We start from the raw sequence: 19,477 nt of genomic DNA, 5'->3' as shown, positions 1-19,477 counted from the left end.
GGAAGAATGGATTTTGCTAAGAATTCCAGGACTTGGAAGGCTCACACATTTGGAAGGTTGCATTAAGACAAGACACCTTATGAGTTAGACCGAGGAGTTCAGGAGAATTTTAAAGTTTGCACATATTTCTGTTAATACTTGATAGTTGCAAAAAGATTATTGCCCACCCACATGGTGGCATTAACTAATATTGGCTTATCTAAAAAAAAAGAAAAGAAAAGCCCAAGCAGGGTTAATAAGTACTTGGATTAGTGACCACTAGGAAATATTAGGGATGAAGACTAACTTGAGAAGTAAGAAATGGCAAATCTCTTCCACATCGGGGCAAATAACATCTAGGAGTCTATAAGGTCAGTGGAAAATGTGCTCAACTCAAATGAGAATTTAAAATAAGAGTATTAGCTATCAACTGATTTTGGATGCCTTGTTCAGATATAAGCATAGCTGTATATGCATATGTCTGATAGTCTACCTTTTAAGAGCTGTGGTGGCACAGTGGTTAGAATGCAGTACTGAAGGCTACTTCTGCTGACTGCCGGCTGCCAGCAGTTTGGCCGTTCAGTTCTCACTGGATCAGGGTTGATTCAACCTTCCATCCTTCCAAGGTAAGTAAAATGAGTACCCAGATTGTTGGGGCTAATCTGTAATAAAAATCTATTTGATTCAGCACTTCAGTCTAGTATAGCAGAATTATGCCAGCACAGAGATTTCTAAAGCCTACAAAGAAAACAGAAAACAGAATAACAGAGTTGGAAGGGATATTGGAGGTCTAGTCCAACCCCCTGCAGGAAACCCTACACCACTTCAGACAAATGGTTATCCAATATCTTCTTTAAAACTTCCAGTGTTGGAGCATTCACAACTTCTGGAGGCAAGTTGTTCCACTGATTAATTGTTGTAACTGTCAGGAAATTTCTCCTTAGTTCTAGGTTGCTTCTCTCCTTAATTAGTTTCCACCCATTGCTTCTTGTCCTGCCCTCAGGTGCTTTGGAGAATAGCTTGACTCCCTCTTCTTTGTGGCAGCCTCTCAGATATTGGAACACTGCTATCATGTCACCCCTAATCCTTCTTTTCATTAAACTAGACATACCCAGTTCCTGAAGCCATTCTTCATATGTTTTAGCCTCTAGTCCCCTAATCATGTGTTGCTCTTCTCTGCACTCTTTCTAGAGTCTCAACATCTTTTTTACATCGTGGCGACCGAAACTGAATGTAGAATTCCAAGTGTGGCCTTACCAAGACATTATAAAGTGGTATTAACATTTTACGTGATCTTGATTCTATCCCTCTGTTTATGCAGCCTAGAACTGTGTTGGATTTTTTGGCAGCTCCTGCACACTGCTGGCTCATATTTAAATTATTGTCCACTAGGACTCCAAGATCCCTCTCAAAGTTACTACTATTGAGTGAGGTACCACATATACTGTACTTGTGCATTTTGTTTTTCTTGCCTAAATGTAGAACCTTACTTTTTGCACAATTGAATTCATTTTGTTAGATAGCGCCCTATGTTCAAGTCTTTCAAGATCCTTCTGTATCTTAAGCCTACCTTCTGGGATGTTGGCTATTCCTGCTAGCTTGGTATCATCTGCAAACTTGATGAGTTCCCTATCTATCCCCTCATCCAAATCATTAATGAAGAGTACTGGGCCTAAAACAGAGCCTTGGGTACCACACTGCATACTTCCTTCCATGTAGGTGCAGTTCCATTGAATGGAGTGTGGACCAACGGTGAGTGGAGTTGGTCAACCAGTTACGAATCCATCTGGTAGTGATACTGTCTAACCCACATTTTTCTATTTTATCTAATAGTAGGTTATGGTCTACTTTATCAAATGCCTTACTGAAGTCCAAGTAAATTATATCGACAGCATTCCTCTGGTCCACTAATTTTGTCACTTTATCAAAGAATGCAATAAGAATAGTCTGGCATGATCTGCTTTTGACAAACCATGTTGGCTTTTGGTTATTACTTTGTTTGCTTCTAGGTGTTCACTGATTCATTGCTTGATTATCTTTTCCAGAATCTTCCCTGGTATTGAGGTCAGGCTGATAGGTCTGTAGTTTCCTGGATCTTTTTTTCCCTTTTTTGAAGATGGGAACTACATCAGTTCTTTTCCAGTCCTCTGGCAGTTCCCTAGTGCTCCAGGATCTTTGAAAGATATAGTTCAGTGGTTCTGAAATCTCGTTTGACAGTTCCTTCAGAACCTCAGGGTGTAATCCATCTGGTCCTGGTGATTTGAACTTGTCTAGGGTAGACAGGGGCTCACTTACCATTTTCTTCCCTATTTTAACTTGGTTCCTAATCTGTTTTTTGTGGTGCTGTTTTTGATAGGTTGGACTGTTTTTTTCCCTTTGTGTAAAGACAGTTGCAAAAAATGAGTTAAGTAGTTCTGCTTTCTCCCTGTTGCTTGTCACCTTCTTGCCACTTTCTCCCAGCAATGGACCAAGAAGGAATAGGAGTTTACATTTACCCTAGCCTGGAAGCATATTTGGTTTTATTTTACTTTGTATTTTATTTCTAAAGCTTGCTCTTTGATGGCCATTGAATGGCTAATGCCTGCCTTTATTCCTTTCCTTGGCTATTTAATGTGAAGTATCTTTGTGTTGGATATTAAGACAAATAAGGAGGTTGTTTTCTTAAGCAGCACACATACTAATTCTAGAGGTGTTTATTTTATACCTTTTTCATTTTTAGTAGTTTATAGCTGGCATAAATTATTTTAAATCACCTTAATTGAGATTTAGTATTCCAGTTTCACATCATAAAGTGACTCCCCGACGTGTAGACATGTAACTTCATTATCATTTCACTGTTCTTAGCTCAGCAGTACTTACTCAATTGATTTAGAATAAATGCTCAGCTCACTACACAGACTGTAGATACCATTTTTATTTGAGAAAAGAGACTACTTCCAATTTAAACTCAAATAAATTGTTAAATTGGTTATAACTGAAGCCAATTCAAATATTTATTAAATGAAATAGCAATGTCTATTTAGCAACAGTAAAAGACTCTTCAAATCATTTTAGCTTTAGTACAGTTTTATACTTTCAGGAGGATATTAAACATTATACTCATTATATTACATGTAATTTCTATTTTACCTTCCATATTTTTTTTCTTTCTTTAGTCATGCAAGAATAATAATTATTTATTGTTTGCCTTTGTTTCTAATAAACAATGGGCCTGGAGGGAAAAAGAGCCTTGGTGGCGCAGCAGACTAAAGTACTGTTAAGTAGCACCAGCTGCCTGCAATTACTGCAAGTTCAAATCTCACCAGGCTCAAGGTTGACTCAGCCTTCCATCCTTTCGAGGTAGGTAAAATGAGGACCCGGATTGTGGGGGCAATAAGCTGACTTTGTATAAAAAAAGAACACCGCTTAGGGGGGCCCGATAGCTCTACTAAGCAGGTATATACAAAAGTATGAAGGCTATTGTTTAACGTAGTATAAGCCGCCCTGAGTCTCTGGAGAAGGACGGCATATAAATCGAACCAATAAACAAACAAACAAACAAACAAATAAATGTTAGATTTGTCTCTTTTTTGCACTTAAGTGTCCCAACTCAGGTCACGCCATATACTTGCAATCAATTAAATAAAATCACAATACTCCAAGAGCAAAGGGTAAGAAATACTTAAGCATTTTGAATTGAATTAGAAGAAAAAAAATCTCTTTAGGGGATGAAAAGTTGTAAAAGTTGCGAAGCAGATTTCCCCATTAGTATCAGTCATAACAGTCCTCTGAACCATGGGAAGAAATCCATAGGTTTGAAAGGCCTGCAGAATGTTCATGTCCCTGAATGTTCTTTTTGTCTCGCTTGTATAGATGATTTTTTTCCCCTTAAGCCTTTCAGAAGCTTTTCAGAAGTGTTGCAAGAGGAAGCAAGCTGTGATTTCGTCACCGGTGCATTTGTCACAGCACAGCATTTGTCTACACCGGTGTAGATTTGTCACAGCACAGGCTGTTTTGTGAGTGGCAGAAGGAAATGAGAAAGGCGTTGTGTCTGTCCCTGTTCATTAGAAGGTGTGGTCAGTAAGGCACCTTTACAGGAAGAAAAGGTTACCTGGCAATCTTGACTTTGTATAACTGGATGTCTAGGTTCACGCATGTGACCCAATACAGCATTTCCTGCTTAAATTTCTCCCTGTGTCTGGTGGTAACAAGCTAGAAAATCTGGCCCCAGGATTTAATATAATCCTTTTGTTTGATGAATTATCGCCCTTTGGAAACATGGGTGAAAAACAGTACATTGGAAAAATGTTCTTGTAAGCAAAGACTTTTCTAACTTTGTTCTTTAGTTTGTATGAGAAAACTAACTTCCAAAGACAAATAAACCTGTCTGTATTTTTGAGTATCTATAAAAAGGACTGTCACCCACTGACCTATTTTATTTAGATGTAAAAGATATTGCTTGGATAAAATATAAAGCATCTTAAGTCATCCTAGGATCTTAGGTATATAAATGGCATAGATTGTCAGCCCTCTGTGCCCTTTTTAACGCACGTTGAAAAAATAATTTGCTACTTACTTGCTAGACAAAAGTTACATGTTTTCCTCAAAATGTATACAATTGCATGTTTATTGAACATCCATGGTTCATATGTGCATCTGTGCAATATTTATTTCAGGTAACATATTCTATTCTAGTTATTGTATTTGATACCTAGAATCCATGTAAATTATCCAAAGCATCACTTGGATACATTTTCTGCTCTATATAGGGTTTCCTGCTGTATCACCTGACTTTTTATCTTTGGCTGTCTTGAATGTTCTTGATTTTTTTCCCCTTCTAACCAGTAAAAGTCTGTTTTATCCTCTGTGTGAATAATAGATCATCATAGGTATAAAAATGCATACCCAGAGCATTTCCTCTTAAAAAAATCCTCAGCACCAGTTGAAGCTTATATATAAATTAAATTTATATTTAACTTTTGAGGTGATTTAGAAGCTCCACTCTTCATTCTCCTTTGTGTTCCCAGTGCTAGTTATAACATATAACATTCATTTTCTCTAGCAGTGGAAAAAAATCCGCTTTTCTGCTCTGGTGTTTATCACTTAAGCATCATAAAAACATTCTAGAAATAAAAGGTAATGTCAATGTTTGTTTGTGTGTGTGTGTGTGTGTGTGTGTGTGTGTTTAAGAGACATCATTTAGGTTTTTTTTTTAAGGTTTCCTTTTAAGGGAAAAGGTTTAATACCTACGTATTTATATTTGGAAAAATAGAAATCAGCGGTAGAAGGAAATAGAAGAGCAAAATGTTTTGCGAATGCATGTCCACCTATTTGGGAGTTTAAAAACAGTGGCATTTATTTTCTAAATAAGCATGAGCCAGTTCAAATTGCACAGCACTAGATTGGGCAAGTTGCATATACAAATTTTACTCAAATAAGATTTGAAGTCTATAGGAGCTGCCAAAGTCTGATTCCATGCTAATCTATTCTGTGTTGATCCACCACAGAGGGCCTCCTTGAAAAAATAATTTTTGTGGGGAGCTGGATCCTTTATTTTCTTCCAAATCAATGTTGCTCAAGATGAATCCAAGCACAAGTGCCTACATATCTGTTTCTCTCAAATATGATTATGATGTAATATAAAGGTTGTGTGTTCATCAAAATATAATTATCAATGAGTATAATAACTACAGGGCTTTCTATGTTTATTTTTGTTTCCTAGTAACCTCATAACGATCATACATCAAACTCTTCATATTAAACAATTTGTACACAGCCTTTAGTTGCTTTCCTGGTGCCTTTGATTTGTTTTAACAGTGTGAATGATGCATGACTGAGTGAAACATAATGGCAAAATGTGTTTTGTTCTTGGAATATGAGTTTGTTCTTTGAAAGACTATCTCAGATCAGTGAGAAATCCATATTCACTTGGTTTCACTTACTACCCATCTATATGCTCGCATTGAATGAGAGTTTTATATAAGTATACATTTCAAACAAAATTATCTTCGAATAGAATAGAATAGAATAGAATAGAATAGAATAGAATAGAATAGAATAGAATAGAATAGAATAGAATAGAATTCTTTATTGGTCAAGTGTGATTGGAAACACAAGGAATTTGTCTTTGGTGCATATGTTCTCAGTGTACATAAAAAGACAAGATACTCAAGAATTACAAGGCCCAACACCCAGTGACAGTCATACGGTACAATAAGCAATCAAATCATACTAGGAAACAATCAATATCAATATAAATCGCAAGGATACAAGCAACAAAGTTACAGTCATGCAGTCACAAATGGGAGGAGATGGGCAACAGGAATGATGAGAAGACCAATAGCAATAGTAATGCAGCCTAATGTGAATAGTTTGATAGTGTTGAGGGAATTATTTGTTTAGCAGAGTGATGGCGTTCTGGAAAAAACTGTTCGTATCTAGTTGTCTTGGTGTGCAGTGCTCTATAACGTCCTTTTGAGGGTAGGAGTTGAAACCATTTATGTCCAGGATGCGAGGGGTTCTGTAAATATATTCACAGCCCTCTTTTTGACTCGTGCAGTATACAGGTCCTCAGTGGAAGGCAGGTTGGTAGCAATTGTTTTTTCTGCAGTTGTAATTATTCTCTGAAGTCTGTGTCTGTCTTGTTGGGTTGTAGAACCAAACCAGACAGTTATAGAGGTACAGATGACAGACTCAATAATTCCTCTATAGAACTGTATCAGCAGCTCCTTGGACAATTGAGCTTCTTGAGTTGGCACAGAAAGAACATTTTCTATTGTGCTTTTCTGATGATGTTTTTGATGTTAGATGTCCATTTTAGGTCTTGAGATATGATAGAACCTCGGTGTCTAAATGATTGATAATTATATCTTTTTCTATTAAGGAACACTAAATATACAAAACAAAGTTAAATATGAATATAAATAATTCAAGTGAGTTATGCTACTTAAACTATGAAACAGTACCGGTATTAATTTCTAATAAGAAGCATTAAGGTGATAATGTTGGCTTATCTCAAGGCAATTACTTGAAATATCTCTAAATTGGATATGTATTTCAGAAATAATATGGCTTAGCTTTTTTTAATTTAGCAAATTTATACTGTTTCGCATTTCACTAGATGTGATTCTGGGCAGTGTACAACTAAATGAAATCACAACCATTAAAACACTTAAAACAGTATACATGAAAATAAATAAAAAGCATGATTGCAGGAGAAAAATTATTTAGGTACAATACAACTTACTCATAGGCTGCCCACAGGAACCCCAAGGTTTCTGGATAAACCATGTTCTGAAATTTTCTGAAAGGCTAATCTCATCTTGTGGGGAAATGATGTCCCAAAGAGCAGGAGCCACAGCTGAAAAGGCATGCCAGATAGAACTACTTGGTAGATAAGACCCATAGCATACTTGTCCTCCTCAACCTGATGTGATGTGTAGATGTCATTGGGAAGGGGTGGTCCCTTAGATAACATGGGCTTAAAGGTCAAAACCAGCACCTTGAATTGTATCCAGAAACAAACCAGCAGCCAGTGCAGCTTGTGGAACAAAGTTATTAGTGTGCCATCGTAGAATGCACATAACTGTGCATGCAGCCACACTCACTTACAGCCACACCAGTTGATGCATCCAGATGCTTTTCAAGGGCAGTCCCATGTGGAGCACATTATAGTAATCCAGTCGGAAGGTGACCAGAGTGACTATGAGCAGAGCCTTGTGGTCCAGGAAGGGGTGCAACTGGCATACAACACGAAACTCTGCAAAGGCCCTCCTAGCCAAGACTGCCACTTGCTCCTCTTGCAGGAGCTATGAGTTTAGAAGGGCCACTAGATTGCACTATCTGAAGTAGTGCAAGCCCATCCATGCCAAAGATGGTAAAATCTTAGATAAAAGAGCCCCCAAATCCAGAGCCACTCAGTCTTGTTGGGTTCAGTTAAAGTCTACTGTTTCCCATTCAGATCCCTGCAGCCTCCATGGGATGGACAAGACATTAATATCAGATCCTCTTGTCCATGGGATGGACAAGACATTAATATCATTGCTTAGTTTGCCAGGAAATGTATAATTATCAGTGTAATAACTCATACCATGACAAGAAATGACATTACCCATTAACTTCATATAGATGATAAATAGGAGCAGAGAGACTACTGAACCTCGCAGCATCCGATATAATAGGAATTGCAAGTGGGACCTCACACCTAATCAACACCAACTGGACTGCTTCATAGGAAGGATAAAAACCAGCCCAATACTGTGCTACTGACTCCCATCCCACAGCATATCATGGTTGATGCTATCAAAGGTCACTGAAAGCTCAAGGAGAGCAAAGATAGATAAGCTACCAACCAGAAATCATCTCAAAGTGACCAATTCAGTTTCCATCCCATGCCCAGACCTGAGTTCTGACTGAAACGGGTTGCAGTAATCCATTTCATCTAGGGCCCATTGGTCATGCAATTCAGATAGATGTTCATCTGCTGATTCCTGAAGGTTTATGTAAGAGCTCAAACTGGAACTCAGTTGGAATAGTCCTATGGGATACAAGAATCATTTGGGCAACTGGGAACTTTTACTGGAACAAAGCCACAATATTTTAATACAGTATGGGGTTTAGCGGAGACATAGTTGAGGACATCTTGAACAGATAAAACCTTTTTTTCGGAATTGCTCAAGGTACTTTGTAACTTCATAGAAACCCTGTAGGTTAGGCTTGGCTAAATTCTAATGCAAAGGTTACCTAATAGGTTTTATATATAAGTGGGCATTTGAACTTAAGTCTTCCAGATCACAGTCTAATATACAAACCAACCAGGGGTGGGTTCTAAAATTTTTTACTACTGGTTCTGTGGGCGTGGCTTATTTTGTGGGCGTGGCTTGATGGTCATGTGACAATTCTTTAGGATTTAGCAGAGGTACTGGTCTACCAGTCTTTTAACTGCTTGCAGAGCTGTACCAGTCTACCCATTTATTTTTACAGGCACTGCTGGTCTACCCATTTATTTTTGCAGGCACTGGTCTACTCATTTGTTTTGGAGGCACTGGTCTACTCATATATTTTTGCAGGCACTGGTCTACTCATATATTTTTGCAGGCACTGGTCTACTCATTTGTTTTTGGAGGCACCGGTCTACCACCAAACTGCCTTTTACCACTGATCAGCTGTAGGGCAGTCCTTTGAAGCCCCGCGGCAAGAGTTTAAACAGGTTTTTTCCTTCTAGCCGATCAGCTGGGACTCAGGGAGGCAGCAATAGATTGGGGGTGGGGCCAAATAAAAGGTAATAATAATGCCGGGGGGTGGGCGGGGTGGGGGCAGAACCAATTCGGTGACGTCATATCATCATCGCTACCAGCTCGGCGGAACTGAGAGGAACCGGGAGGAACCCACCACTGAAACCAACTGACAATCATAATTGACAATTCAACCATTGTTAGTTTAGTAATGGTCTTCAGTATTATATGCTGTGGTTTGCAAGAATACAGGGGTGTCACACTCACAATGACACATTGTCGTCATGTGATATATCACAACTTTTTCCCCTTTTGCTAAACGGGGTGGGCGTGGCCAGCACATGATACATCCAGCCTGTGGGCTGCGAGTTTCACACCCCTGTCTTAGAGGAAAGAATAAGCCGAGAAGGCCATGAATCCTTTGACAGTGAGATCTATCCCTAAAGAATGTGACATTGCATAATGCCCCTTTCAGTGGCTGTAACAGTGAAGGGAGAACAATCTAGATTGGAAAGAGGATGCTGGCTCACCTATGGTCCAGAACTATAGGAACTGCTCAAACACCACACACACACACAGACACAGAAGAAAGCAGTTGCCAGAATTAGGGAAGCAACTTCTTGAATCTTGGCCAGGTACTGCAAATCCTTCCCAGGATGTAATTTAGCACCAACAGCTGTTGGAAATATACACAACTGTGTTGATTCCTGGACTCATCACAAATGCTGAGGTAATTCTAGATTGAGAAGAAAGCACAGCTTTATGCCTGATCAGGATTAAAAACCATATATAATTGTATCAAAGGTTCAGCAATTCAGTTCTGTGAGCTCACACTCACATAACCAAAATCATACAGCATTTTCGATTATGTGAGTGTGGGATCTTTGACATCTATAGAAGCAGAACATTTTAAAAGCAACAAATGACTTTTCTTATGATTTTTCCTTATAAAGTTGAGGAAGATTTTTAAGGCATAATATGCCATTCTTCTTAGTTGGGACTATAGTGAGATGATTTGCTGTAATTTCACAATACATTGACAATGAAGGGTTAAGGGTTAATATTATATTGCATTATATTATATTGCATGCCTATATGTAAGATGACTAATCCAACCTAATCCATCCATCCATCCATCCATCCATCCATCCATCCATCCATCCATCCATGTTTAAAGAATGGTTGGTTTATCATTTGAAAATCTAGTTTCTTCAAAGGTTTCCTGATTAATCCATTGAAGTTGGGCAGCTAATGAATTCAAATAAATAAATTATGAATTCTGTTTCCAACCAAATGGGAGGACACAAAGTTAAGGAAAATAGCCTAGCAAACTAGTGATATTCTGTTGGTTGGATTTTTTTAAAGAGTGGTTTGTTGACTAAAGCATTATGCCTGGCTACGTACTACATTAAGTGGAAATGGCTGAGTTCATACATAACCAACCAAACAGGCCCCATTATGGCTTTCTATGATAAGTAAACGAAGACACTTCCTCAAAACGATTCTGGTTTAAAATAGAAAAGTCAAAAGGTTGAATAGACAAGGGAGGAAATGTTTTTATAAGATCAGGAGGTAAGTTGACCAGCTTGTGTTTTTTCCCCCTCTAAGAAGTAATCAGAGTGGCCTTTTCCTCTCTTTTCTCACCAATATATAATATAATATAACAATATATAATAATATATAATATAATAATATATAATATAATAATATAATTCCATAGATGAATCTACTGTAGTCCATGACTTCGGTTAGAACATGGACTGCAATCAGAAGGTACTTATTTTTTTTCCTGGAAGTTTCTTGCTTTAGGGAGTAAATTTCCAAAAATTTAATGGAAAAACATACTTCTTCATGGGGTTTTTTTTTTTAGGACAATGAATCTAGTAAAGTATATTTGGGATGATCAGGTACCATCAGTCACAAACTGAACCTGAAAAATTAGTTATGAAATTTGTTTTAAAAATACATTGCAATTCTTGTCTCAATTTGACGTAAAAAATAGCTTTTTTTAAAAATAAAAACATAAAATTTCTTATTATTAAAAATGAGGTTCTTACTTCACTTTTCCTTTAAAATTCTTTACAAGCAGTATTTTTCTGTTTAAGAGAGAAAAAGATCCTTTGCAGCAATTTACCTCTGTGAATTTAATGCTAGTTCTCTCCATGGCTTTATCCACTAACATGTATAAAATTGCCCGTGTAAACTTGACTATTGTCTTTCATAGCATTGTTACAACTTTCTTTCTTCTATATGTTGACATTAGAAAGATAACAGTTGGAGTCACATAGAGAACACTGTTTTCACAATAGTATTTGTGTCTAGATCCTTAACTCTTTAATGCAAGGATTTCCTTTCTGTAGATCTGTCTGTAAGATCAAAAGAGAAAATAACTTTTTCTTTGTTTTGTTTTCCTTTTTACTTAATGTGATAGACAGCATGAGTGCCCTCTAGTGGGGACAATGAGAAATGCTAATTAAAAATATGCTTAAAACAGACTAGGTTTTTTTGCTAGCAGAATTATTTAAATGAAATGGAGACTGAAATGTCAACACATGGTTTGCTTTTTAAATGAATCATTTAGTATTGAGAGAAGGAAAAAGATATCCATAGTTGTAAAACTGACAAATAATTGAAAAGAACAAAGTCAAACAATATATTTTGATTCTTTAAATTCACCAAACACATATTAACACATTCTGAATGCCAAGCTGACTGATAAGCACCTTCTGTCACATTTTATATTGTGTAATATGAATATTTTTCTTTTTGTTCTAAAATATGTTGATGCTATAAGAAATTGTAGAATGAATATGACTTAGTAATGTTTATTGTCCAATATCCAGCTACATAGTAGTGAAGATTTTTGAATTAAATATTCAATTTGGAAAGGCTGTGCGGTTCATTTTTGCCTTTAGAATATGCATTTGATTAAAATTCTTTTAATATTATTACTTTAGTACCTATGCTAACTTGATTCGCAAATTATCAAAAGAGATTATTATACGCATCCGTTAGCAGATGGAGCAGTTAAGATGTTAGGCTTGTCAGTTGGAAAGCCAGCAGCCCAGGTTGGAGAACTGAGACCCATGAGACAGGGTGAGCCCCCATTCTCACCCCAGCTCCTGCGAGTAGATAAATAGGCAGTACTTTGGTCAGAAGATAAGAGTGCTCCGTGATGTCATGCTGGCCACATAACTGTGGAAATATCTTCGCACAGTGCTGCCTCAATGGCCTTGAAATGGAGATGAGCAGCATCCCCTATAGTTAGCTATGACTAGGGCAGGGGTGAAATGGTCCCAGTTCGGATCAGATCGCCCGATCCGTTAGCAATGGAGGCGGGAGGTTCGGAGAACTGGTAGCAAAAATCCCTGCCCCCCCCCTCCCATGCCCAGCTGAGCCACACAATCATCAGAGGCTTTTTTTTTTTTTTTACTTTTAAAAGCATTTTTTCTACAACCTCTTCGGCCGAAAAAATGCTTTTTTCAGATCCAAGCTGAGTTGCCTGATCGTCAGAGGCATTTAAAAGAAAAAAAGCCTCTGCCAATCTGGAACTCAGCTGGGATCGTCAGAGCCTTTTGAAAGCATTTTTGTGCAACCTCTTTGCCGAAGAGGTTGTAGAAAAAATGGTTTAAAAGTAAAAAAAAAAAAATTGGCCATGCCCACCCAATCACATTACCCACCCCAAGCCACGCCCACAGAACCAAAATTGTGGAAACCTTTTGGAAAAAGTGTATTTTTTAAAACTAGCTAATAGTGCACTTTTTTTTTGAGTAGTACCATAAAATTATATATTGATGGAAAGATATTTTAATCAAGAATGTAATGCAATAACTTTTATGAAGGATTTGCTATTAGAATAGCAGTTACAGTATAAAGAAGAAAAGTGAAACACGTAGAAAAAACGAGATGTACAAAAATTATCACCATAGAAAAAACGAGATATACAAAAATTATCACCATGTTACGTAATACTTAGTTGGGTAACCTTTAGCATGAATTATGGCCTTACAACGTCTTCCCATGGAGTGAACCAATTCTTTTAGTTCTGTAGCTGTTATAATGTGAAACCAAGATTGAATTGAACTTCTATTAACTGGGTTTTATTGCTGGGTCACTTCTGACTAACAAATTTCTTTAGTCGGCGCCATAGATTTTCAATTGCGTTAAGGTCTGGGCTATTCCCAGGCCATTCCAGCAGTGGAATATGATTATCTTGAAACTCCAAAAAAAAGTGTTGTTAGCCATCAAACCTCAAATATACACTTTTCCCAAAAAGTTTGCACAATTTTGGCCACTACTGTATCTGGTATCCCAACAGGTTTCTCTCAACTACTCTGTAAAGACATTAATAAATGCCTTTATTATGCTAAGAGTGCTACAGGTCCTAGGTTGTTGTTTTAATTGTAGTTCTCTTGCTTTTAGGATGTTTGGCAATGCTTTACAATGTTTGTTTAATTGTTTTCATTAAAATGTTAAATGACCTTAGGTCATTGTGTGGAAAGACAAAATAGAAACGCTTCAAAAACAATTTAATTTATTCATTAAATTTTTATGCCCCCATCTCCCCTATAATGTGACTATGTGAAAACGATCTTTGCAAAGGTTTCTAATCAGCAACTGCTACAGTGGTGGGTTGCTACCAGCTCGCCCCGAATCGGGCAAACTGGTAGTGGCGGTGGCCGGAGGCTCCACCCACCCACCCGGATGCATGTGCAGAAGCATTGTGTGTGCGCGCAAGTGCCCATGAGTGAACCGGTAGCAACAGGTTTTGAAACCTGCCCCTGAACTGCTAGGAAACATCTTGTCCGTGCAGTGTCTTTTTGCTACAAATGATCTCTGTGTCTCTCTCCCCTCTCCTCTTTTTGTCTGTCTGTCTGTCTGTCTGTCTGTCTGTCTGTCTGTCTGTCTGTCTGTCTGTCTATTTCTCTCTCTAGCTCCATCTGATCCACTGGAACACTACCATGTATCACAGTATTGATGAGGCAGTTGGAAAGAAGAATGGTATAGCCATTATTGCCTTATTTGTGCAGGTAATTTTCCTTCTCTGTGCCATGATCATTTATTGTCTCTTAATTGCAGTTTCATTGCAATACTGCCTGATGGGTGAAACTATGGGTGTCAATTCCTCCCTTCAACAGCTATTACAGAAACAAAAGCAGACTGTCATTTATGTCAGTTATACTCCTATGTCTTTTGGCAATACAAGCCCCTTTCATTTAAGCTGCAGATGCCACTTAAGTTTATGTTTTATAAGTGAATAAATTGAACTTATAAAAGTTGAACTGTGGTGAACTGAACTCATAATTCCTCTTCAAGCTTTTGGAACAAATATATAAAGAGTCCTTCTGAGGACACTAATTATATGTTTGTTTCAAAAATATTGATGTGTTCATTGACCATACCTTAGGACAACCAAAATCTTGATCAGTATCCTTGTGGAAGGAGCCTGAATACATACAGTTGTATTCTAAGCCTAGTCGCCTTCAATTTGACATTTACCATGCATCAATCAGGATATAGCCAATCCTGGCAGTGGCCTAAAGCAGGGGTCTCCAACCTTGGCAACTTTAAGACTTGGGGACTTCAACTCCCTGAGTTCCACAGGCAGCTTTTCTGTATATCTTTGATGCCATTTTGTGGTTATTTTGATTTGTGTAGTCCATGCACAGTTGGCATAATGCATACTTTCCCCACTCCAGATAGTCTATATTACATTCATTTTTGTGTTAAATTTATATCCTGTATTTTGTCCTGAAGCTCAGACTTGTTTACATACATAAATAAAATTAAGGAGTAATGTAACTTACTTCCATTTTTCCTCACATCAATAACCTTATGCTTGTTGGGCTGAGAGAGTGACAGGTTTGAGCTTTGATGGTTGAGGATAGACTAGTTAAGGCATCAAGCTAAAAACTGGAAGACTGTGAGATGTAGTCCCACTTTAGGCATGTAAGCCTGGTTGGGTGAATTTGAGCCATTCATTCTCTCTCAGCCCAATCCACCTCATAAGGTTGTTGCTGTAGGGAAAATAGAAGGAAAAAGGAAAATTAGGTATCTTGACTTATTGATAAAAAAAATAATAAAGATAATAAATAACTTTTGATGCTATGTAGATGAACTAGGATGCAATTTCTGAGGTTGGGGTAGGTTGGGACCTTTATTCAAGAAAGGTTTATTATGTTTTTGAATTATCCGTTTTGTTTCTTCTTCTGCCAAAAATTAAACTTCCATTTTTCAGAAGCAGTTTCATTATGGGAGTTCTCTAGGACCCCAGAAGGGTTTCTTAAAGTAGTTTTTGGGTTTTGTGTAGCTCCCCAACTTAGAAGACAAATATAATAGAAGTTTGGAAGGATGAAGGGATCATGGAACATGTCATCTCTGGAACTGCTGTAAACTTCCAATAATAGGATATAGGTGATCCTTGACTTATGGACATTCACTTAATTATGGTTCAAAGCTATGATGGCCTTGGAAAAAGTAACTCATGATCCATATTTGCACTTTCAACCATTCCACACACCCCGCCACAAGGTCATGTAATCACAATTCATGTTCTTGGCAATTGGCTTATATTTATGACTGTTTTGTAGAGCAATGTGGTCATGATTTGCAACATTTTATGCCAATTTTCGGCAAAGAATACCCATGAGGAAGTTGAATTTGCTTAATGACCTGGTGATTTGCTTAACGCCCATTGAAAAATTATTATAAAAATGAGTTTGATTCAACTTGACTTATGAGGAAAATTCCAGTCCCAATTGTGGTTGTAAATCAAGCATTACCTACAGCAGGGGTGCCAAACTCACATCGTCACAGTGGCATCACGGATGTATCGGGAGCTTTTCCCCCTTCGCTAAATTGGGCATGGGCGTGGCCAGCACGTGACATATGTGACCCTTGGGCCGGAAGTTTGACAGCCCTGACCTACAGTGTTATAGTGGATGGCAAATAGAAATGCTTCTTTATGAACCATATTTGAATGCTTTTTTGTAGACTTCTATTTCTCATGTTCTTAAATTCTTTGGAGACTTTGACGTTTGATTGGAAAGATGTATGGCTCTAGTGCAGAGAGGACTGTTAAAAATAATGAAATTTGGTCTCCTAAAGGACTCTATAATTGCTTTGGAAGCTGTTACCCAATTTCTTCAGATCTAACCTTGGAATTACTCAGAAAGTTAAATTAAATTGTTAAATAAATCTCTTTAACTTATTACTCCATCCCATTCTCGGTTCAATGTAATCTTTTTTTGGCAGGAGAAGTAGGTATTTTTACTTTAATTGAAAATATCTCTTCACTTGATCCTTAAGTGCTGCATGTCCTATGATTAAGAACCAATTGGGTGAATGCCAAATTCATTTCATGGAAAACACACACATTTATAAGTACATGTTATATAATTACGAGCTTCTAGCTACAAATAACAATTGACTATCTAGGATGAGGTACATATTTCCACTTCTGTCAATATATTAAGTCAGTAGTTCCCACAAAAACCACTTTCACAGCTCCAAAATAGAGCTAATGTATTATCATGTCCATGATCAACAACAAAAGATAATAAGAGCACAATGATTTTGTATCTCGTTTTATTTATATGAATTGATGCAGCAGAACTGTGTCTGTGAATCAGCAGGAGTGCTCTCTGCTGGTAGAACAAAAGAGTTAATTCCTATTTTCCCATGGCCCTCCTCCACATCATTAAATTTTGTTCAGATAGAACCTTTTTTTAATGGTGCTGGGGAAATTTTAAGTACTCTTCAATGAGTGGACTTTTACAGAAGTCTTTGATCAACCGAAGGATATGCCTATGCAGTCTGCTGCCTAGGTGCCAATTATTAACAAGCAACTTCAAGACCCCTCCTCTCTCCTCTTAGGGCTCTGTATATTTTAATGAGGATTTGTATAGCCCTTCAAGCAAATGATAATTCACAGTCATCGCTGCCAGAATTCTACATGAACATATGGAGTTGTGCATGTTTGTGGGATATTTAACAGTTGTAGATATTTGAATAGCTTTTTATCAAGGCTTGAGTCAAAACAGCCCAATTAGATTTTATGCTGATTAATAAAAACAATAATATTAATCAAAGGTTTCTATTTATATGTTGGCCTCTCTAGTATCTATCATTTTCATATTGTGGCTTGGATTCAGAATGAAAGTTTCATTCTTATGAATGAAATGCTGTCCACGTTTTAGAGCTGCTTCTACCTCATAATCACTTGGATGTATTTGCAACTCAATTACCGGTAGTTACATGGTTCTAGTGTTTTATTCTTATGGCCAAACCAAACAAAATCTAACTAAACTGAGCACAGCAAATGTGCAAGATGTTAGTGAAGGTTGTTTAACTTATGCAAATGTTTCCTGCCCAGTTCATGCCTTTAAATCAGCTTCCAAAGTGTGCTTATATTTTTCATTTTTTTAATATCCAAAATTTTGAGAACAACCTTAATTTTGTGTAATAATCTGATGGAGTTTTGAATGTTCTCTCATTTCCCTTCTCAGAAATTGCACACTTTAACATGAAAAGAATAGAAACTTAACTTCTGAACACATCCAACCAAAGAGAAGCGATCCCTATTCTGTGTACCTGATTCCATAATCAAACTGTATTCTGTAGTATAGAACAGAGGTGTCAAACTCAATTTGAGGGCAGCATCAGGGTTGTTTAACCTTGAGGGGCCAGGGTGTGTGTGGCCAGGGGGCGTGGCCAGCTCGACAGCACTTATTGAGGCTCTTTTTGGCCGTGGTGGCCTCCTACAAACCTCTGCCAGTGAAAACGGAGCTTGGGGAGGCTGCACGAAGCCTGTCTCAGCTCTGTTTTCGCTGGCAGAGGCACCGCGAGCCAGTCCTTTGCTGTTTCCAGGACGGGCTCGCGGGCCTTGAGTTTGACATCCCTGTTATAGAGGTTTTATTTTCAGTTGGATTGTGCTCTTCTGTCATTTTAATCTGCTACTTTACATCCAAACCTTTGTTTTTTTTAAAAAAATATTTTTATTAATTAAGTATAATAAAAATAATAAATCCAAATTTAGCACTAAGAACACTATTCACCAAGCATTCCATTTATTCTCATGTGTGCTTTATTACTGTTACACATTTCTATAGACCATCATTTATCTACACCAGTGTTTCTCAATCTTGGTAGCTTGAAGATGGGTGGACTTCAACTCCCAGAATCCCCCAGCCAGCAGCGCTGCCTGGGGGATTCTGGGAGTTGAAGTCCACCCATCTTCAAGCTTCCAAGGTTGAGAAACACTGATCTACACAGATCCAGAAGAGGTATACTTTCAGTCCCCTCTATCTTCCCATTTTTCTTATAACTCTTAGAAGGTGTTCTGTCATATACCTGATCCATATTCTTGGCATACACCACAATTCATCAGCATTTGTTTAAGTTCTTTATAACAATGAATTATCAGTTTCTCTTTGTCTTTTATAGAACAAAGTTGTATCTGATGCTGTCTCTGATTCTGCGGTATCCGTTTTTTTCCTTGAATAGTCTGCCTTATCTTCAAGGATCTAAAACCTGTTTTTTTGTTTTTTGTTTAGTTACAGCAGTGTAGAATGCCTTTTCTGTCCTTTGCTACTGGCTGTTACTCTAATCCGCTGTCCTTGTTTCTCTACCCCCCCCTTTATTGAGAGTTTCTCCTATTATGTGTTTCTGTTGTGGGGGATTCATTTTCTTTAATTGATACATCATTTTATCATTCAAAGTATGATTACCATTTGCTATCCTGAACGATTGGTTTGTCTTCAACGACTGCTATGAACTTGCTTTTGCTTCAAATACTATTTTCAGGCAGGAAGACAACTATGCCACAAGCATTGTGGGTCTTCATAGCCTATAGTTGTTTATTAATCTTCATTTTTGCTTCTTAGGATACCATTGATATTAACACTTTTATTTGTTCTTTTTCCCTTCTTGGTGTCTCACATTAGCTGATCGAACTTAACTTATTAGCATTCCCTTTAACTCATTCCTTGGAACCTTATATTCTTCATGTCTCTGCCAACATTTATTTATCCATTCAATTTCATTCAATTCAATTCATTCAGTTTGTCAAGTCTGGCACAGTAACAAAGGACCATAGAGCTGGAGATTTTTTAAAAATCCCATTCAAACTCAGTGTGGAATAGTTTTGTTTTTTTTTTCCTAATTCATACACATGTACATGCTTGCAATTAAGACATTATGGAATAACATAATAAATATACACAAGACAGGTGTTTTATATACAATTATATAAAAAGGTGGGATTAAAAAATCTAATAATACTCATG

General features: G+C 37.5%; 1 protein-coding gene across 2 annotated transcripts in view; it reads left to right on the top strand.

The window, feature by feature from the left end:
* Positions 1-19,477, top strand: part of CA8 (carbonic anhydrase 8 (inactive)) — a 45,008-nt gene that overhangs the window by 14,064 nt on the left and 11,467 nt on the right. The window contains exon 4 of one of the 2 annotated variants that reach the window (XM_087890604.1): positions 14,126-14,221. The exons of the other annotated variant lie outside the window; for it this stretch is intronic. Coding sequence (XP_087746730.1) covers positions 14,126-14,221 — 96 coding nt within the window. The remainder of the gene's footprint in view (positions 1-14,125; positions 14,222-19,477) is intronic. 2 annotated transcript variants of the gene reach the window in all.

The sequence above is a fragment of the Pantherophis guttatus genome, chromosome 3 (genome assembly GCF_059756535.1).
Source record: "Pantherophis guttatus breed Tessera chromosome 3, ASM5975653v1, whole genome shotgun sequence".
Lineage (NCBI taxonomy): Eukaryota > Metazoa > Chordata > Lepidosauria > Squamata > Colubridae > Pantherophis > Pantherophis guttatus.
This window is presented reverse-complemented; position numbering and strand designations above follow the sequence as displayed.